The following is a 22,620-nucleotide window of genomic DNA, read 5'->3' as shown; positions in this document are numbered from 1 at the left end:
TTGATTTTAACTTCTTTAATGTCTGTCCGTCGGTCTTACCGTTTCCTCTGCTGTATTATTGCAAATTTATGTTTCATTTCTTATTGCTTTCCAGCAGCGAGTGCTGCTGAATGCTGAAATCTTAAGAAAAAACATTTTTTTTTTTAATTTTAGAGAGAGTGAGTGTGTGCAAGCAGGGGAGAGGAACAGAGAGAGAGAGAGAGAGAGAGAGAGAGAGAGAGAAAATCCCAAGCAGGATCCAATCCCAGCACGAGCCTGATGTGGGGCATGATCCTGCAACCCGGGGGTTGTTACCTGAGCCGAAATCAAGAGTTGGACACTCAACTGACTGAACCGCTGAGGTGCTCCGGAAATCTCGTGACCTTAGGGAAGACTTAAGTGAGGCTGTGCTGGAAGTGTCCGTCTATAAGTAGGCGCCTAACTTGCTTGTTATTTCTGGCAGAAAAGAAAACGAGGCCATAATTTAGAAGGACTTGTTCCATTAGTGCAAAAAAGAGAATAGGCGATTATTTCTTCTCTCTTGTTGCACTGTTGCAGTAAATGTTTTCTTAATATGTGTTCCTTTTCAGCATAATGGGAGTTTTGAGTAACAAGTGTGGCTTTCAACTCCAGTATCAAATGATTTTTTCAATATGGCTCCTGGCATTCAGTCCCCAAATGTGTGAACACCTGCGGCGCTATAATATCATTCCTGTCCTGTCTGATATCCTTCAAGAATCTGTCAAAGAGAAGGTGACAAGAATCATTCTCGCAGCATTCCGTGTAAGTGTTTTGTGGGTTTTTTTTTTTATGGTGTGTGTGTGTGTGTGTGTGTGTGTGTGTGTGTGTGTGTACATGTGAGGCATTTTCCCTGTGGAGTATATATTTGAGGGCTTTTAGCAGGTGGGAAAAAACTGATTGTTCTCTGTGTAGTTATCAAACTATGGGTGTTGGTGAACATAGAGGCAAACCTCACTAATGTATATATATTGTGGGATTGAGGCAAAGCCATATAATAGGATGGGGTTGGGGAGAAGCCATTTAAATGGATACAATATATGAGTTATAAAAAGCTCGTGGGAAATGTAATTGTATGATGTTCATGTGGACGAAATCCTCTTTGGTTGCAGTGTGTTCCAAGAGACCGTTGAGGAAGTTTTTTTCTCTTAAAGGGCCCTTATTTTAGTATAGAGTTGTAGTTCAGATTCTGGATATAATTATATATATATGTATATAAAACTCCCTTGAACAGATGAGGGAGTTGAGAACGAGATGGGGAGCTGAGCCAGACTCTGAAAGCTAGGTCTTCTGGCGGCCAGGCAACTTAACACTGAAATAACGTATTGTTAATTGCTTGCCCAGACCCAGTGCATTTGCTGTCGTAGTTGTGTGTTGATTATTTTGTTGGTCACCTTAGGATTTGTTGGGCTTCTGAGGGATAGCTTGGCCAGCCCTAGCGTCTTTTAAGGATGCCACTGGAGAGTAATAATAATGGGCTGTTCAGAGACTGCTTACTCTGGGCCATGCATCATTCTAAGACTTTCCATTTGTTAGCTCATTTAGTGCTTACTACTGCCCTGGAACATGGCGATTGTAGTTTTTACTGTTAGTATGTTGGTCTTCTCATTTTACAAATGGGGATACTGAGACAGAGAAGGCACATTGCTGGTCGACATGCAAATCCAAATTAGCTTCGCGATCTGCTTTTAACTAGTATTTGCTCTTACGTTTTCCTTAAATAAACAACAACAAACCAAAAATAAAAAAGGAGTACAGATGTATTACATACACTTAAAAATAGCATACACATTACATTTGCCAAACATAGTTACTAACATCTTTCAGATTTTTCTAAGCACACAGAGAGAAATACATAGTTAGGTGTGTAATTTTGTTTTATATTTAAAAATAAAATGGCATCGTATTATAAATATTGTTCCGTGACTTTATTCTTGACCATCTGTGATGAATATGTGTTCATTTTCATACACATGGTTCTCCAGTAACTTTGAATGTCTGTATTCTACTGTGTTGACGTAAAGTGGTTTCTTTAACCGGTGTCCTATCGACGGGCATTTGAGGTGCTTCCAGTTCCTTTTACATGTCTGTCCACTTCTGTTGGATATAGTTCATTTTTTTTGTTTTAAACGTTTATTTTTGAGAGACAGCGAGGGGCAGACAGAGAGAATCCCAAGCAGACTCCGCACGGCCAGTACAGAGTCTGGCGCAGGGCTTGAACCCACAAACCCAGGTCACGTGAGATCATGACCGGAGCTGAAATGAAGAGTCAGACGTTGAACCAACGGAGTCATGAGTCACCCAGAGGTCCCTCTGTTGGATATATAGCTCTCTAGGTGGAATTACTGAATCTAATAATAAACGTTCACAGTCTTGATAGGTAACATCAAATCACCTTTCATAAATTTGCAAGTTTACATTTCCATCAACTATATCTTGAGGGTGCCTGTTTTTCCATTCTTCCACTGGTATTTAATATGATCTTTCTTTTCATTGTTACCAAAGATGAGGTGAAAAGTGAAATCATTTAAAGTTTGTATTTTGTTAACAATGAAGCTGAGCATTGTTTAATACTTTTTATTAGTTATTGATATTCCTCCTATAAATTGCTTACTGATAGCATTGGTCACCTTTAAAATTTTTAAACCTGATGTGTAGTAACCCTTTTCTAGGTGTTTGTAGTTAATAATAATAATAACTAATGTTTATCGAGAGGTTATTTTGTATCAGGGGCTGTTCTAATTGCTTTCAGTGTGTTGCTCATTTAATCTCCCAAGAACTCCATGCAGTGGGCGTTAGGCCACAAGTGGTTAAGGAATTTGCCAGAAAAGCTAGGAAGCGGCAGAGCGGGACTTCAGTCTCAGGCAGTAGGACTCATGCTCTTAACCGTCGTGCTAACCTGTCTTCGATGCTGAGGATAATAAATGTTACAAGTTATTGGGTGATTTGCATGCGTTGACTTATTTAATCTTCATTATTATCCAATTATTTTATTACATGTGAGGAAACCAAGGCTTAGCAAGTAAGTAAGCCTTAGTTAGTAAGCATTAAGATTGGAATTCCAGCGAGTGCTGTCTGGCTCCAGAGTCACTAACCACTCTGTCATCTCCTTTTTCTCTTTCTTGGCGCATTTTCTCAGGAATCTTTAGCATTAAAAGAAAGGGAAACCACAAAAAGGAGAACTGTAGGTCCCATGAGAGAGGAATTGTTTCCCTATTTGAAAATACATTCTTTAAAAAAAAAATTTTTTTTTAACATTTATTTATTTTTGACAGAGCACGAGCAGGGGAGGGGCAGAGGGTGGGGGAGACACAGAATCCGAAGCAGGTTTCAGGCTCCGAGCTGTCAGCACAGAGCCCGACGTGGGGCTCGAACTCACCAACTGTGAGATCGTGACCTGAGCCGAAGTCGAACGCTTAACTGACTGAGCCACCCAGGCGCCCCCAGAATACATTCTTTTTAATGTAGGAACTGTTCTGTGGCCCTTGAGAATTTACTCTTAAGAAACAGGGGAATGTGGTGCCTCACATTGGCTGTGCCGTTAGGTTTTCTAGCAAACTGTTTATGTGAGTGGTCACATCCAGATACGGTAATAATCAATTCTTCAGTCAGAGCAGGTTGTATTAATGAGACTCTACTTTGAGGTGTTTTAGTAGCTGAGTTGAATGTACCTTTTCTGCTGCTTGAGTGTTTCATCATCCATATTCTTATTTCTTTAGTAAAGATGAAAAATTCTAGAATTAGGATCTTCCAACAGTCTTCTGGTGGAGGTGGAGGGTGAGAACAGGAGGTTTTAGGAGAAGCTTCAGAGAGGAGAAGGCTTGAAGAGATTTTGGAAGGATGCCTAGGAGTGTTTTAGTACAAAGCTGGAAAGAGGTTGATAAATGTTAACAAATAAAGAAACTGACTTCTGGAATTGTCAGTAATTTGTTCTTGTAGGTTGATTATTGCCCCCTGCTCCCACCCTGAAGTGAATGTTAAAGGAATAAATGGAGTACGTAAGTCTGGCTCTTTTTTTTTTTCTTTTTTCTTTTTTCTTTTCCTGTGTGAGAGAGTGTGCTTAAGCTGGGGAGGGGCAGAGGGAGAGGGAAAGGAAGCATCTTAAGCAGGCTTCATGCCCAGTGTGGAGCCCCACGCTGGGCTCGATCTTACAAGTGTGAGTGAGATCATGACCTGAGCCGAAATCAAGAGTCAGTGGCTTGACCTCCTGAGCCACACAGGCTCTCACAGTCTGGCTCTCGAAGATACGATCCTGGTTTGTGGCCACTGGCTCTCCGAAAGGACAGACCTGCTCTGTAAAACGGAGCGTTTTCTCTGCTGCTCTGTAGTACCCTTCTAGGCACTGGCCTGGTGGGGCCAGCACAGACCCTTCGGCCCCTGTCACTGACTCACCCTAACGTGTGTTCATACTCTGGGGGCGTCAGCCACCAAAGCCCAGGGCCTCTGAACGAAGCTCCTTGAGATCTGCTTGTGCTACTTTATTGTGCGCTGTGCCTCCTTGGATGGACGTGAGGCAGGGCTGGCTGCTCTTTTAAATCCTGTTCGTTTTGGTCGAACATGAATTACATCCTTTCAACTCAATATATTTATTTTTTGGAAAGCTTAAAGCTCCTCCTATTTGATTTGTCTTTGTTTTGATCTTCTCCCTCGTTTTTCCTTCTTCTAGTTCTGCTGTAGTTACAGGAATCTTTGTTTTATTAAACTTCCCTATTCCAGATTAAGCACCTGCCATGTAATAAGCAAATGGAAAAAATTTGATCTTCTTCCTGTTTATAAAAATAATACGGTGTTATGGTTAAAAAAGATGCTATGGAAAAATATTAAGAAAAAAGTGTAAATTAAACATAGTTTCACGCTCAGATATGGAAGCCTCTTGTTAATACCCGTAACTTACAACCTTTGTTCCCTTCCCACATCGGGGAGCAACCCTGGATGCATTGCAGTGGGCACCCAAAACCCGAATGGTTGGAGGGGCCCGGATTCTCCTCTCTTCAGGTTTGGGCAGATCGCGCTTGGCACCAATTTCTGCAGAGAGTGCGTGCACTCAGGTTGGTGGTAGTGTGTGTGCCCAGCATGCACAGTGGAGGCCGAGTTTGCTGGGCCGTCGGGCCGGCCTCTCTGCCTTTGGGAAGTTCGCTTCGCGTCTCCATGCTTCCGCTTTGTTCGTGTGTCTGGTGAGAGTGATACCATCTGTCTCCAGTCTCTCCTCGGGCTTTATGCTCATGTGATAATGTCCTTTGAAAAAATAAATGTGGGCTAAAGAGCAGGCCCTCAGTAAGTATTGTGACCATATGACGGACCGAACAAAACACTGAGGTAGAAGTAGAAGAGCCTTCTATAGGAGTAGATGGGTGGCATTGAATTCAGTGATCTTTTTATGGGTTTCTTTATGGACTGAGAAATTCCTTTTAAAGGTTTTGGCTGCTTTGCTTGGTTCCCATATTTAAAAGTATAACAATAAAATTCTACAAGAGAATATCTGCTTGCACCTAATTCTGCATTGACAATGAACTCACCCTAGAGTGTCTTACATTTCGTCTTCATGAGTGTGTTAAGATTACTGATTATATTAGGATTTCATTTAAATAATCCGCTTAACAAAACGCTGTGGGAAGCAAGACTACAGGGAGAGAGTCCCAATTTTCTGTTAGTGCATGGGCTTTTTTCTAAATTGGAAGCTGTTCCTAAACTTGTCATGAAAAAAGTCTTTTTAGAAAGTAAGATACATTTGGTGTTGCTAGATTGTTAGGAAAGTTAGTACCCTGACTCAATGTCTTTGCAATTACATTGTCAGAAAGATGTCTTGGATTATTATCATTATTATTTTTCTTTGTGTGACTTTCTTTTCTGTGAAATGGGTCAACAGCTGGCTAAGTAATTAACATGGAAGTGAATAGTATTTTTCAGTTTATATCTACCTATCCTTTTTTGTATATTTTCTTAAGTTAAAATATTTACTGTTCCAAATGTTGATGATCGTAAACATTTATCCTAAATTATTTCTTCTGATCATTTGGGGATAAGGGTGCTTGTCTCTTTAAGGTAAAATACAGGTGTGGGAGAGAGAGCTGCTGTAGAGGTCAGGGTCTTATTTTAGCTGCTCTGTTCCACAGAATAGATTTCTATATTGATTTTCATTTTAGACCATTATTGTGTAAGATAAAAGGGTCATTGGAAGCAGCAACCGTTCATATTGTTATGTCTTAGAAGAGAGGTGTTAGTTGACGTTAGTTGAATCCTACCTTTGAGCTCCTCCCTCTGTCTCCTTGTCCCTCTCCTTCTCCCACCTGCTCTCCTGTCTCTTCCATGAATTATTTATTCACCTATCAAATGTTTACTAAAGGCGATTATGTAATAGGCAGTGTGTTGTTAGTTACCGAGTGTATAGAAGGATGAGTAACGTAAGATGCGTTTTCTCATGATTTCGTTTTGTATTTAAACGCTCATCTTTATGGAGTGACTTCATGAAGTCACCATGAAGATGTTTACAACGTAAAAAGCTCAAAAAGTCCCAGAGAACTAGAGAGTCAGACTGAGGTTCTCAGTTTTGTTTTGTTTTGTTTGTGTGTGTGTGTGTGTGTTTTTAAACCTAATTTGGGACTTCGGTAGACTGATTATCTGCTTTTTATGGAAATTGGAAAAGTACAATAGTGTAGCCCTTTTTCTGATTTTCCTTTCAGTATGGTGTATTAGGGAGAGTGTATGCTCTGGGGTGGATGGATGTAGGCATGAATTTGGCACTACGCTGTTGGGAGAGTGGCTTGAACTCTTCGAGCGGATTTCTCCATCTGTGAAAGAGTAATACTTAACTCACTTCAAGATTAGGTAAGGATTCAGTGAGATAACAGGAGCCCGGCAGTAGTAAGCATAAAGTTTTGTATTTACTTCCCTGCCTTTTCTGCCGAGGAAAACATAGAGTGATAGCAGTTTGCCTGTTTAAATCATCTACCTCTATAAATTGCATTCTTGCTAAGTTAGTGTTGACCGTGGGCAAAGATCCAGTGCTGACCTGTTTGATTTAGAAGAAGCAGCATGGGGGCACCTGGGTGGCTCAGTCGGGTAAGTGTCCAACTTCGGCTCAGGTCGCGATCTCACAGTTCGTGAATTTGAGCCCCGCGTCGGGCTTTGTGCTGACAGCCCGGAGCCTGGAGCCTACTTTGGATTCTGTGTCTCGCTGTCTCTCTGCCCCTCCCTTGCTCATGCTCTGTCTCTCTTTCTCTCTCTCTCAAAAATAAACAAACATTTCAAAAAAGCGGCATGAATATTTTATTGATATGTAACACGATTTAAAATTTTTATTTAAATTATATTTACAGTTTCAATTTTGTACCCACAGCACATGGAACTAATTACAAGGGTGATTTCGGGGCTCTGTCTAATTTTAGCTTCAGATTATGTAAACTAGACCCAATCTGTTGGCAGGACTATTAGATTTTTAGTATATGTGCTGCCGAAGCGAGCACAGGACTATTAGATTTTTAGACCCTGCTGTGCTAAATTTGGGACGGTACAGTCATTAGGAGAATATGCAGAGGGCTGGAAATCAGAAGAATGTCTTTAGATATCCAGAACTTTAATGTACACAACTGAGTTAAAATTAAGTCATTAGAAAGGACATAGTAAACCCATTTGACTTAGACCATCAGCAGGTGAAAAAATGACGTGTCCTTTTTTCTTTATCATTCTCAAATTCATAAAACCTTTAGTCATGTATTTTTTCCCACATCTTGAAACCCAGGCAGGACATTTTTGTGCTGAAGGCTTTAGGAAGCTTGCCGAGCTGCTGTGAGCTGAAAAAGTCTAGCAGCTGCTAATTATTTTGTTTCCCATTTGGCTCGGTGGATTTTATTTTTGAAAATGTCAGTCTCACTTATTCATAGTAGGTGCTGGACTTCAGGTCTCTGCAAATGTTATTCTATTGGTTAAATTGATTTGTCAATCTTTGGTTCCTAAAATAAATCAGCATGTTTTGAGCTAGTAACTGAAAAGACACCGAAGATCATATTTGTGGTCTAGAGTTCTACATGTGAGTTTTATTTCTCTTTTTGGCTCTGCTTAGTCAAGAGTCTACGTAGTGTGTCAGATAGTAAGAGAATTCATAATTTTACTTATCTTCCTGTGCAGGCGGTTCATAGTTGGAACCCTTTCGGGGAGGTCCACCCTAGTTTGAGTGTGTGGGGTGCTGTTTTGCCCACAGCTTTGGCATGGAGGTATCGCTATCAAGAAATCTTATTCCCTTGGGGCGCCTGGGTGGCTCAGTCGGTTAAGCAGCCGACTTCGGCTCAGGTCATGATCTCACGGTCCGTGAGTTCAAGCCCTGCGTCGGGCTCTGTGCTGACAGCTCAGAGCCTGGAGCCTGTTTCGGATTCTGTGTCCCCCTCTCTCTGACCCTCCTCTGTTCATGCTCTGTCTCTCCCTGTCTCAAAAATAAATAAAACATTAAAAAAAAAAAATTAAAAAAAAAAAAAAAGAAATCTTATTCCCAAGTCTGTACCTCATTCCCTGTCTCAGGAACTTACACGTTACTCAATGGATACCAGGTCTGGTGAGGTATAGTAAGATTGAGTCATTTTTTCATCTTGGGCTGAGTCTTTATGCAGTGATACTTCAAATATGGTGTGCGTGTGAACCATTGGTTAGCTGCGTACAGAAAGGAAGAGTAAGCAGGCAGAAGCTTACAGTACCTTGACGGAATAGTTGCATACCTGTCGAATTTAATAATACAAAATTTGAGATTACGTTGTGCATGTCTTTTTAAATTCATTTTTCTGGAGATTCATTTTTGTGTTTTATAAAAGTATTTGCACTTCCATGGCTGGAAGGTCAAAAGCAAACGTAACTGGCCTTCCCCAGTTTGAGATGGTTTGAGAAACCCTGCTTTAACATACAATTTCACAAGGCTAGCGGTTGTGGCGAAGGAAAGATCTGAGTTGTCACGTGATTCCACTGCACCCTTAGTGAGGACGAGATTTCTGCACCGTTGCTTGGACAATGGCAGAAATTACATTTGCGCTTTTGATTTTGTGGAGGTGAAGATGCCATTGAATTTTAGGGCTTTTTAAAAAAATGTTTATTTTGAGAGAGAGAGAGAGAGAACACGCATGCCTGCATGCTTGAGGGAGAGGGAGAGAGAGAATCCCTGACACGGGGCTCAGTCTCACAACTGTGAGATCATGACCTGAGCTGAAGTCAAGAGTCGGCTGCTTAACTGACTGAGCTACCCAGGCGCCCTGAGTTTTGGGGCCTTTAAAGAATAAGCTGCTGCCAGATTGTCTAGGTTTGTTTGGGAAAATTCGTTTTTTGGTTTTTTTTTTAGTGTTAATTTATTTTGAGAGAGAGAGAACAAGAGCCAGGGAGGGGCAGAGAGCGGGGGAGAGAGAGAGGGAATCCCAAGCAGGCTCTGCACTGTCAGTGCAGAGCCCAACATGGGGCTCAATCTCTTGAACCTTGAGACCACAACCCAAGCTGAAATCAAGAGTTGGACGCTCAACCGACTGAGCCACCGAGGAGCCCCACAAATTCAGTTTCTTATTTCATGATCCATTCGTTCGTTTTCATTCTTTATTAATGAAATGGAAATGAAATTAAACCATGTTTTGAAGGGAAAATGATCAGGCTCATTGATTTGACTCAGGATTGAAGAAAAGGGGAGAATCAACTATGACCTAAGTTCCAAAGTTCTGTTATCTTGGAGAACTGAGAGGAAAGGTGGTATTAGAAGAACACAGTAGTGCTGCTGTTAGTTATTATATTGATTGTGTTGAAGTTATTGTTGAAATCGCGAGTTACGGTAATACCTTCATTAGGAAGCTTAATTCTTTAGTCAGCAAATATACAGTGAAATAACAAAGGATCATATGAGCAAAAGTGTTTTGATATGTTTCTTTTTTTTAAATTATTTTTAAGATTTATTTTTATTTTTGAAAGAGAGAGAGAGAGCACGCATGTGTGAGGGAGGGGCAGAGAGAGAGGGAGACAGAGGATCCGAAGTGGGCTCGGAGCTCAGGGCAAAGAGCACGATGCGAGGCTTGAACTCACGAACGGCGAGATCATGACCTGAGCCGAACGAAGTTGGATGCTTAAGTCCCGTGTTTTGATGTGTTTCTGAAGTTAGAAGAGATAGTAAGAAAAATAACTAGAAAAAGCAACAGAAAACTTTGTAAAATAGTAGATAAAGTCTTTAAAAAGCAAAGGAAGAAGGGAAGAGTATCATAAAGGAAGAGGTTATCAGAACTTAGGTCTCCCCAGAGCTTAAGGTCTTTAACTGAATTTCATTATGGTCAGGGAACATATTCTAATAAGTTTCAATTCTTTGAAATTTGAGACTTGTTTTAAACAAGACTTATGGTCTGTCATGGTGAATGTGCCGTGTGTGCTTTAAAAGAATGTATATTTTGCAGATGTATAGTGTTCTGTAAAATGTAAATTAAAGCAGGGTGGTTAAGAGTGTTTTTCAGCTCCTCTATGCACTGATGTTTTGTTTAGTGGTTCTATCAATTGCCAAGAGTGGGAGTTGTTAAAATCTCCAGCTATTATTTATGGATTTGTCTGTTTTTCCCTTCAGTTTTGCCAATTTTTGCTTTATGTATTTTGAAGCTCTGTTATTAATACATTTGTGTATGTTACATTTTCCTGATGTAACAGGAAAATTTCCTTGAATCGTTGTGAAATGTCCTTTATTATTGGTGATGCTTTTTCTCTTGATAAGTACTTTATTTGGAATTAATATAGACAGGCCAGCTTTCTTGTCTTTTCTTTCAGTTTCTTTTCTTTCTTTTTGACGTGCCAGCTTTCTTATGCTTATGGCTTTCCATCTTTTGATTTCAGCCTATCTACGTCTTATATTTAAAGTTTGTCTCTTTTAGATCACATATACTTGAGTCTTGAATTTTAATCCCCAAATCCTCTGCCTCTTAACTGGAGCATTCAGTTCACTGGCATTTAAAATAATTATTGGTACAGTTGAATTTAGGCCTACCGTTGTACTATTTCTGTTGGTCTTAATCTGTTTTTTGTTCTTCTTTCATTCTTGCCTTCTCTTGAGGTAACTGAATCCCTTTTAGAATTTCATTTTAATTTTTCTGTTGACCTTTAAATGTTCTTTGTAGTGTTTCCTTTTTTTAATTACATTTTTTTATTAAAAAATTTTAAAATATTTTTATTTTTGAGAGAGAGAGAGACAGAGAGAGAGAGAGTGCGCAAGTAGGGGAGGGACAGAGAGAGAGGGAGACACAGAATCTGAAGCAGGCTCCGGGCTCCGAGCTGTCAGCACAGAGCCTGACGCGGGGCTCGAACTCACGGACTGTGAGATCATGACCTGAGCTCTAGTCGGACCCTTAACTGACCGAGCCACCCAGGTGCCCCTGTAGTGTTTATTTCTTAGAGCTTGTTTTGGTAGCACAGTATATGCATCCTTAACTTTTCCCATTAAAGTTAACATTGTACTCTTTTATGTAAAATGTAAGAACTTGAAATCATACAGGTCTATTCTCTCTTTTTTATTCTATAGTTGACATATAAATATATTTACATAGGTAAGAAAAAAAACCTGTATTACAGTCTAACTTTTCCTTTAAACAGTCTTATTTGTATTACAGAAGAGGGAAAAATAGTCTTTTGTATTGATTCAACTATTTACCGTATCTGTTGTTTTTCCTTGTGTCCTGAAGGTTCAGCTTTCCATTTGGCAGTCTCACTTCTGTCACCTGCAGAATTCCCTTTAGCTCAGGGCTCATCAGTCTGTAGTAGCTCATGGGTCAGTTCTGGCCCACCATCAGTTTTTGTAAATAAAGCTTTATTGGAACACTGCTGTGCTTTTTTTTTTTTTTTTTTTTTTCTGTATTTTGTATGCCAGCTTTTGCATTATAATGGCAGAATTGAATAGCTATGATGGAACCCTCAAAGCCTAAAGTATTCATTATTTGGCCCATTTTAGAAAGTTTGCCCACCCATGCTTTTGCATGCCTTCTACCACAGGTCTGGTGGTGACCAATTAATTTCAGTATCTGAAAATTGGTTGTTTACCTTTATTAAAAAAATCGAGATATAATTGACATACAACGTTTTGTTAGTTTCAGGTATCCAGCATAACACTTTGATATTTGCATATATTGTGAAATAATCACCCCAGTATGTCTAATTAACATCCATCACCACACATAGTTACAAATTTTGTCTTGTGATTACACCTTGTAAGATCTACTTTCTTAGCACCTTTCAGATATACATATAGTGCTATTAACTGTAGTCATCATGCTGTACATTGTATCCCTAGGACTCCCTTATTTTATAACTGGAAACTTGTGCCTTTTGGTCCCCTTCACCCATTTTGCCCACCCCTCATCCACTGCATCTGGCAACCACCAGTCTGTTCTCTATATTTATGAGTGTGTTTTTTTTTAATTTCAGTTTTTTGAAGATTCCACATATAAATGCGTTCATACAGCATTTGTTTTTCTCTACCATTTCACTTAGCATAATGCCCTGAAAGTCTATCTGTGTTGTCATAAATGGCAAGATTTCCTTTTTTTAAATGGCTGAATAATATACCATTGTGTATATATACTCCCATTTTCTTCCTTTTTTTAAAAAATATTTTTAATGTGTATTTATTTTTGAGACAGAGAGAGAGAGAGAGAGAGAGAGAGGGAGCGCGCAAATGGGGGAGGGGCAGAGAGAGAGGGAGACACAGAATCCAAAGCAGGCTCCAGGCTCTGAGCTGTCAACACAGAACCCAACGCAGGGCTCGAACTCCTGAGGCATGAGATCATGACCTGAGCCGGAGTTGGTCGCTTAACTGACTGAGCCGCCCAGGCACCCCTATGCCCCATTTTCCTTATCCATTCATCCTTTGTTGGACACTTAGATTATTCCTATGTCTTGACTGTTGTGAATAATGCTGCAATTAATATGGGAGTGCAGATAATCTCATTGATACTCTGTTTTCATTTCCTTTGGATAAATACCTAGAAGTGGAATGGCTGAATCATATGGCAGTTCTATTTTTAATTTTTTGAGGAACCTTCATAGTGTTTTCCAATTTATGTTCTCATCAGTAGTGAACAAGTGTGCACTTTTCTCCATAACCTTGAAACCACTTGTTATCTTTTGTTTTTTGAGGTGATATTCCATTGTGGTTTTGATTTGTATTTCTCTGATGAGTCGTGATATTTTTATGTACCTGTTAGTCGTTTGTATGTCTTTGGAAAAATGTCAGTTCAGATCCTCTGCCCATTTTTAAATCACTTTGTTGTGGTTGTTATTGAGTTGTATGAGTTCTTCATATATTTTGGATATTAACCCCTTATCAGATACATGCTTTGCAAATATATTCTTTCATCCACCAGGATACCTTTCATTTTTTAATTTAATTTATTTTATTTTATTTATCTTATTTTATTTTAGTTATTTTTGCTGTGCAGAAGCTTTTTAGTTTGATGTCACCCCACTTGCAAGTTTTTGCTTTTCTTCCTTGTACTTTGGTGTCATATACAAAAGATCATTGCCAAGATCAAGGTCAGGGAACTTTTTCCCTATTTTTTTTTTTTTTTTAGGAGGTTGACAGCTTCAGTATGTGTGAGTCTTCAATCCATTTTGAGCTGATTTTTGTGAGTGGTGTAAGATAGGGCTCCAGTTTCATTTTTCTGAATGTGATTATACAGTTTTCCTGACGTCATATATTGAAAAGACTATCCTTTCTGTATTGAGTACTCTTTTATGTGTGTATATATTTTTGAGAGAGAGAGAGAGAGAGGTAGAGAGAGAGCAAGCGAGGGAGAGAGAGAGAGCGCACATGTGCATGAGCAGGGGAGGGGCAGAGAGAGAGGGGGAGAGAGAATTCTAAGGCTCCAGCACTGTCAGTGAGGAGCCCCATGCGGGGCTTGATCTCATGACCTGTGAGATTATGACCTGGGCTGAAATCAAGAGTTGGACACTTAACCGACTGAGCCACCCAGACAGCCCCTCCATTGAGTATTCTTGGCTCCTTTGTCAAATATGAGTTGATTGTATATGTGGGGTTTTATATCTGGGCTCTCTATTTTGTTCCATTGGTCTGTGTGTCTGTTTTATGCCAGTGCCATACTGTTTTGATTAATAAAGCTTTGTAGTGTAGTTAAACCAGGAAATGTGTTTGTTCTTCTTCCAGCTTTGTTCTTCTTTCTCAGGATTCCTTTGGCTACTCAGGGTCTTTTATGGTTCCATACAAAGTTTAGGATTGTTTTTTCTACTCCTGTGAAAAATGCCATTGGAATTTTGATGGGGACTGATCTCTCATTTACATATGCTAAGCTAACTCTCTTAATGTGTTTGTTTAGCATAATTATTAGGAATATAGTTTGCTTGCAAAAATAAATTTAAAAATTTCATATTTTGGTACAGTTGACTTGGAATTGTCATTACAGGATTTGTGTGTGTGGGGGTGGGTGTGTGTGTGGAGGGGAGGCATTTGACAGGCCGCCTTTACCATCTTGGTGAAGGTAGCTTTCTTGAGAGCTTGTCTGTTTCTGTCCCTAAGCCTGAGCATAGTCTTTGCTTAGAAATACTGGTTCATTCAACGAACAGTTTATTTTTATAAATAGAGTTGAACAGTGTAGGGGTTAGGGGAGCTGACCCCCTGTGCTGTCCGAAATCCATGTATATCTTTGGACTCCCCCAAAACTTAATTATGAGTAGCATACTGTTGACTAGAAGCCTTACTGATAAACAGACGATTAACACGTATTTTGTATGTCATGTATCTTATGCTGTATTCTTACAATAAAGTAAGCTAGAAAAAAAATTTTTAAGAAAATCCTAAGGAATAAAAATGCATTTCCAGTACTGTACCATAATTATCAAAAAAAATCTGCAGAAGAGTGAACCTGCACAGTTCAAATCCGTATTAAGGGTCCAGTATATTTAGGATTCCTTTGCTCTTTTCATAAGTATTCTTCTAAGTAGAAAAATTACAGAAGAAAACTAGAGAATTTGCCAGAATGTCACAAAACTTTTTTGGTAATTGTTCAGGCAATGTCCTTTGTGCATTTGCAGGTTGGTGAGAGGGGAAAGGGTGACTGACTGAGAAACTCTAGAGATACTTGAAGAAACATTCTTCCTTAGCATCCCAAGTACTAGGTGGCTAACAGATGAGAAGTTCACTGGGTGTGCTCAGAAGCAGGGCTGTGAGAAAGGATTTGATGGACTTAATTGTAAACATGTCCAGTGTTTTGAGGCCCGACTGGTTCAATGATTTTAAATGTGTGGTTAAGCCAGTAAGTAAGCGAGGAATAAGAAATACGCTTTTGATATGGGACAGGTGCTCAGGAAAGAGATAAGGATTTGTGATATAGTCTTCGCTTAACCCGAGAATAGAGGAGGAGAGAGGGCGCAGGAGGTAGTGCAGGGGTCTAAGAATATCACATAAAGAAATTATACGGTTTTCTCACGTGTGTGTCTAACTCAGAACTTTTTGGAGAAATCGACTGAAAGAGAAACTCGCCAAGAATATGCCCTGGCTATGATCCAGTGCAAAGTTCTGAAACAGTTGGAGAATTTGGAACAGCAGAAGTACGACGATGAAGATATCAGTGAAGATATAAAATTTCTTTTGGAAAAACTTGGTGAGAGTGTCCAAGACCTTAGGTATGTTATTTTAAAAAAACTCTCACAGGCTGGATATATTGGGCCTTGTTGGACTTTCCTAGTATTTTCAGAAAGTCTAAGTTTGTTACTAACTATAAACTCAAAAGATTTCACTAAAACATTATGTCTTCTGTTAAGAATTGGGGATATGGGGGGTGGGGGACAACCGGCTCATCACCATGGTAACAGTTGGCTAGAGCCTTGTGTTACGTCTTCTCTTTTGGGGAGGTTCCCACCCTTCTCTTGTCTGAAATCTGACTTAATCCCACAGGATGTTGGTGTCACTCTGGAACCCCTTAAGAATCTCCCCCTGGTTTAGAATCTTTTTAAACAGCACTCGTTAATTTTTGAAGGATGTTTGGCCATAAACGGAAAGAGTATTTTTTTCCCTGCTTTTTTGAAGTTCCTATTGTGTTCTTTATTTTTGATATTAAAAATTACACAAATGATGTACCATGCAGTAAGAGAAAAAAGAATCCTTACATAGTTCTAGAAGGGACTCCACACCTCTTCCACCTAGTCATCCCGCCCCCACTTTTGTGTTTGCTTCCAGAAAAACCTTCCTAGCCCTGCTCCCCTGACACGTGTGTCCATGCACACACACAAACGCATATACAGATGGGGTTCTGCATATTCTTCTGGAACTGTTCATTTTTGTTTAATAATGTATTGATGATCTTTCCCATAACGTATATATCCTTTGTTTTTAAACTACTGATACATTTTTAAAAGGGAATTACTGTGTAGAAGTAGATCTTTCTGTGTAGGTGGTTTGGGTTTGGGAGCCAGGCTGAACCCAGGCTGGCTGAATTGTCTGGCCACTTTGTCCACACTTGGCCTTGACAAGCTTCTTGACTTTGTGAAGCCTCAGTTTTCCTTTTGCTAAAATAGCAATAAAAATTCTAACCTGGTAGGATTTGTTGTGAGGTTTCAACTATCCAGCAAATGCCTTCGGTGTAGTATGTGTTCCAGAAATGCATTTACCAGATAATTCAGTGCAGCTCTTAATCCCAAGGCCCAAGTGCTGCTATAGAGATGGGATGTGTCACCGAGATCAGTGGTCTATCATGGGCGTTGTAGAGGGAGGCAAATGAGTTTTGTCCTTCTGTAATTTCAAATGTGACTAACTGCATTGTAATAAACTAGCCTGGCCAGCAGTAGACTTGAAGTTTTTACAAATTTTACTAAAATTTTCATTTTTATAAATCTGTTATCAGTTCTTCTCTAATAATGATTTGAGATCTCTTAAAAATGAATAAGATTAGTGATACTTAGCTTTCTAAATTATTTAATCCATGTTAGCCAATTATTATTATGTATTGATTTTTCATGTTGAGTTTGGTAATTTGAAAAATCCTGCTCTTTACATTAAAGCCAGTCAGGTGATGGGTATGGGTAAAAGAGCTTTGTCTCTGTTTTTGCTGTTAAAGGTTTAGGATATTCATGTTAAACAGCATTAGTTTACTTCTTACACTGATTGGCCTTACATTAAAGTAAATTAGTACTTTATTTAATAGAACACTCTATTCAACTTAACCAGTAAAATTCTGGTTATATTGAATTACCAGTCAGTATTTAAATGGCTAAATCTTTTTCAACTTTTCACTTGGAAGGATGTCCAGCCATGTCCTTTTAAGTTTTCACTTTTCACTTAGAAGGAAAACCATTGGCTGACAACACTAAACACTTTTTATAGAATGAAGCTTTGAATAATTAAGTTACTTGATACATAGTGAATGATTTTTTTAATGGCATTGCATTGCAGTTTGTTTTATGCAGAGGTTTTTGTTTTTGATTTATAATGTTAACTTTGTTAGTGAATTACCTTTACAGTGTTTGTAATCATGTTGTGCAATATTATACCCGTATGTGTATTTTTCATTGCATAATACAGTATAGTGGTTTATGACATATATAGTATTGGAATATGCTATTTAAGTAACATACTTTTATATAGATTCACATTAACGCATCTAGTGGTCTGGCAAATACAGTATTTTAAGTGGGATGGTGGAAACTCTGCTAGATTATCAGATATTATACTGATTATACTTTATTTATTAGGACGAAGATTTTGAAAGCAAATGCTCCTTTCAGTAAACCTCATTTTGAGCACTCCAATTTGGCAGGAGTATTGGACCTTAGGACCTTGAATAAATTTCACATGGTTTATTAAAGATTATTTAAGCTGTTTAAACTTTGTTTAGTGGTAGTTTGTTAATGTACAAAGGATGGTCAGTCTTTGCAGTTAAATCATCGGTGAAGAATTTTTTCTTCTCTTGAGGTATGATTAACATGGTAAAAATGTTTTGCTTAATTTTGGAGCAACTCTTAGATTTTTCTTAACTTTGAGATCCTTAAAATTTTTTTTGTAGCTCATTTGATGAATATAGCTCAGAGCTTAAATCTGGAAGACTGGAGTGGAGTCCTGTGCACAAATCTGAGAAATTTTGGAGAGAAAATGCTGTGAGATTAAATGAGAAGAATTATGAGCTCTTAAAGTAAGTTTTAAATTTCACTTCACACTCTTAATACCTGTTGTTCCACCTCCTTGCCAATGTACTTTTGTCACTAGTGATAATAAATTTTAAAAAATAGTAAAAAATTTTAGTTATTTCATGATTTTAATTTGTATTTTCTTCCTTCCTTATGTGGTTGAATACCTTTTCATCTGCTTATCAGTCATTTGGATATCTATTTTTCCAGAATTGGTTGTTCAGGCATTTAAAAAATTTTTTTAATAGGAGATCTGTATGTATTCTGAACGAGAGGTCTTATATCTGTTCATCTCCACTGTTTTCTTCTACTCTTTCACATACCATTTCACTCTTTGGTTTTAGTGTGGCTCCATTGATTAATTTTTTCCTTTATGGCTAGTATTTTTTTTTTGTGTCCTGGTTAAGAAGTTTTTCCCCATATGGGGTCATGAAGATGTATTTCCAGGTCATCTGCTGGAAGATTTACTGTTTGAACCTTTCACAACTAGATCTCTATTCCATCTAGAATTGGTTTTGGGTAAGGTACAAAGTAGGGGTCAAGATGCAGTTATTTTCATTATGTAGATGTCTAATTGAACCAACACCATTTTTAATAAAAATTTTTTAAATGTTTATTTATTTTTGAGAGAGAGAGAGAGAGAGAGAGAGAGAGACAGAGCACAAGTGGGGGAGGGGCAGAGAGAGAGGGAGACACAGAATCTGAAGCAGGCTCCGGGCCCTGAGCTGTCAGCACAGAGACTGACGCGGGGCTCGAACCCACGACCCTCGCATCATGACCTGAGCTGAAATCAAGAGTCAGATGCTCAACATACTAAGGCAGCCAGGTGCCCCATTTTTGGGGTTATCTTATCACTTTCTTGATAGAGTCCTTGGAAGCACATTTAAAAATTTTGATAAAGTCCAGTTTATTTATTTTTTTGTTTCTCATGCTCTTGGTGTCCTACTGAAGAATCCATTGCCAAAACCAAGGTTTTGAAGATTTACTCCTCTGTATTCTGTAATATTTTTATAGTTTTAGCACGTACATTTAAGTCTTAAAAAAAAATTTTTTTTATGTTTATTTTTGAGAGAGAGAGAGACAGAGTATGAGTGGGGGAGGGGCAGAGAGAGAGGGAGACCCAGAATCCGAAGCAGACTCCAGGCTCTGAGCTGTCAGCACAGAGCCCGATGCGGGGCTCGAACTCACGAACCGTGAGATCATGACCTGAGCCGAGGTTGGACGCTTAACTGACTGAGCCACCCAGGCGCCCCACATCTAAGTCTTTGATCCTTTCGAATTTTATTGTACATGATGTGAAGTAAGGGTCCAACTTCATTCTTTTGCATGTAGCTATCCAGTTATCCCAGTAACATTTGTTGAAAAGACTATTTTTCCCCATTGCATTGTCTTGGTATCCTTATTGAAATTCAGTTGGCCTGTGGACACATGGGTTTATTTTTGGACGTTCGGTTTTGTTCTGTTGATCTACATGACTATTCTGATACCAGTATCCTACTGTCTTGATTACTTTTACTTTGTAGTGTGTTTTGAAATTCAGAAATGTGAGTCTTTTGCCTTCTTCTTTTTTCTGTATTGTGTTTAATCAGTCTCCCACTGATGGATATTTAATACTATTGCCAGATTTTGCTGTTAGAAACAATGCAAGAATTACTCTCTCTCCCCTACACACACACACACACACACACACACACACACAGACACCGTACTGTAACTTTTAAAATGAATAGATTTAAATTTTTAGAATAATGTTAGGTTTACAGAAAGATTGAGGGGAATGTACAGAGAGTTTTCATATATTCTCTCTTCCCCTATTATTAACATCTTGCAATAGTGTGGTACGTTTGTTATAACTGATGAACCAATATTTATACATTATTTTTCACTGAAGTCTGTAAGTTACATTAGGGCTCACTTTTTTCTGTTGTCTAGTTCACTCTGGTTATATGCTCTGTAGGTTTTGACTGATACCACATGTCCCCTATTACCGTGTCACGCAGAATAGTTTCACTGCCCTAAAAATTTCCCACGTTCCACCTACTCGCTCTGCTCTTCCTCCCTCTCCCTGAACCTCTGGCAACCACTGGTCTTATTTCTATCCTGTAGTTTCTCCTTTTCCACAATGTCCTAGAGTTGGAATTAGATAGTATATAACCTTTTCAGACCGGCTTCTTTCCCTTAGCCATGCACATTGAGAGTTCCTTCATCTTTTTTTGTGGCTCGGTAGCTCATTGCTTTTTATTTTTTCTTTTCTTTTTATTGCTGACTGTCCCATTGTACGGCTGTACCATGGTTTCTGCATCGAAGGACGTCTTGGTTGCTTCACGGTTTTGGCAATCACTGTAGATAAAGTTGCTCTAAAGGTCCACGTGCAGGATCTTATGTGGACATAAGCTTTCAACTCACTGGGGTGAATCTGAAGGGAGTATGGATGGCATGGTAAGACTCAGGTTTGGTTTTACAAGAAAGTGCCAAACTGCCTTTCAGGGTGGCTGGACTTTTCGGCATCCCCGTGAGCGGTGAATCAGCATACCTGTTGCTGTACGTCCTTGCCGGCATCTGGTGGTGCCAGTGTTCAGGGTTTTGCCATTTTCACAATGAAGGTGGATAGTGTTATCTCCTTGTTTTCCAGTGATGCGTGATGTTGGTCATCTTTTCGTTTGCTTATTCGCCAGCTGTTTTCTTTGGTGAGATGTCTGTTCAGGTCTTTTAACCATTTTTAAATTGAGTTGTTTTTATTATTGTTGAATTTTAAGAGTGCTTCATGTACGGCTCAGCTGTTTGTGCCTCTGACTTTGATTTAGGCTCAGGTTTTGATCTCACAGTTCGGTGGCGCTCTCTCTCTCTCTCTCTCTCTCAAAATAAATAAATAAACCTTTAAAGAAAAGTACTCATTCCGATTGGTTGTCCCAGTTATGCTCTGTTTGTGGAATGAGCTGAGAAGTTTTCTTCCTATTTCTGTGCCCTTGAGCAGTGTCAGTAACACGAGTCACCTGTTCCTTGAATGGTCTCCCCTCACGTTCGCTCCGAAGTAGATGAAGGAGGTCTCTCCCAGTGGATTGGATTCTGGGGGGGTGTACCCCCCGCTTCACTGCGGAGGACACATGCGCCCCTGGGGGCGATGAGTCCTCCCTGCAGGTCCTCGAGGAGGCAGAAATCTGCTCCAGCTCCCGGCAGAGGGGAGCCTTCTGTGTGTCTGGTTGGCTCCCGTTGTCACAAGCACTGTCGGGCTCCGGCAGTGGTGACACTCTGCCCGTGTGGTTGCTGTGGAGAAAGTAGGAGGACGGCAAGGGAGCCGGGGGTGTGAATCTGGGCTGCCATCTTCTCCGAAGATGTTCGCTTGCTATTTTGCATTTAGTTTTACCTGTGAAGTTCAGGTTCAGATCCTTCGTGGGACTTGGAGAGAGAGGGAGAGAGGGGATGTGTGTGCTCAGGGCGCACGTTCCGTCTTGATCGCAGCTTCGAGTAACTTCTTCATACCGACGAAAGGCTTACAGATGTTTAACTTTCAAAATATAATTGTCAAGGATTCAGTGGTTGTCGTGTATTAACTCACCATTAACTCAGTGTAGTTGTCTCTCTTGAGAGAGCAGGGGAGGGAGTTCCTGATATTTTAGGAATTGCGTGAGGTATACATCGTGAATCTGAAAGTAACCTGTTACATATGTATAAAAGCTGAAACTGCAAACTTACGTGTGATTTATTATGTGTAGTGCATTATGCATAATAGTAAGATCTGTAGAAAATACGACTATATTTATAAATGCCTGTTTTCAGGAGATACTTGCATTATACCTGTGCTCTGTTGTGCTGTATGGAACAGCTAGAAGTCAATCTCTCTTTGGATTACATGTATTTCAGAATTTTGACAAAACTTCTGGAGGTGTCCGATGACCCACAAGTCTTAGCTGTCGCTGCTCATGATGTTGGAGAATATGTGCGGCATTATCCACGAGGCAAACGGTAAGGGAAAAGCCATTAGCTAGTGTTTCCTGCAACATTCAGCTTAAAATCCTAACTAATGTGCTTACCTTGAAGTAGACTAGTTTAGCAGAGGTGCTAAAGGAGTAAGGGAAATCAAGATGGCCATAATATGGGGCATCGTGATAAACCTTGTTAAAAACGGGTAGTATAAAAGTATCCGTACAACTGTAATACTACTGTGTAGTGGCCAGCAGAGGTCACATTAGAAATTTGATGTTCAGGATTTTCTTTGGTTTTTGTAATTAAAAAATTTTTTACGTTTACTTATTATCGAGAGACCGAGAGACACAGAGCATGAGCAGGGGAGGGGTAGAGAGAGAGGGAGACACAGAATCCGAAGCAGGCTCCAGGCTCCGAGCTGTCAGCACAGAGCCCGACGTGGGGCTGGAACTCACGAACCGGGAGATCATGACCTGAGCCGAAGTCGGACGCTTAACCGACTGAGCCACCCAGGTGCCCCGGTGTGTATAATTTTAATTCAATAGCCATTTTGTGTCTGCTGGTTATTTTTCGACTACTACC

At 39.6% G+C, this 22,620-nt stretch overlaps 1 protein-coding gene across 3 annotated transcripts in view; it reads left to right on the top strand.

Moving 5' to 3' along the window:
* ATP6V1H (ATPase H+ transporting V1 subunit H) overlaps positions 1 to 22,620 on the top strand; it is a 110,467-nt gene that overhangs the window by 43,997 nt on the left and 43,850 nt on the right. For all 3 annotated transcript variants that reach the window (XM_042973486.1, XM_007090561.2, XM_007090559.2), the window contains 4 exons: positions 570 to 762; positions 15,440 to 15,618; positions 17,994 to 18,119; positions 21,976 to 22,077. In XM_042973486.1, coding sequence (XP_042829420.1) covers positions 570 to 762; positions 15,440 to 15,618; positions 17,994 to 18,119; positions 21,976 to 22,077 — 600 coding nt within the window. The remainder of the gene's footprint in view (positions 1 to 569; positions 763 to 15,439; positions 15,619 to 17,993; positions 18,120 to 21,975; positions 22,078 to 22,620) is intronic.

Source organism: Panthera tigris, chromosome F2 (assembly GCF_018350195.1).
Source record: "Panthera tigris isolate Pti1 chromosome F2, P.tigris_Pti1_mat1.1, whole genome shotgun sequence".
Classification (NCBI taxonomy): Eukaryota; Metazoa; Chordata; class Mammalia; order Carnivora; family Felidae; genus Panthera; species Panthera tigris.
Note: the sequence above shows the minus strand (reverse complement) of the source record. Positions and strands in the feature narration are given on the sequence as shown.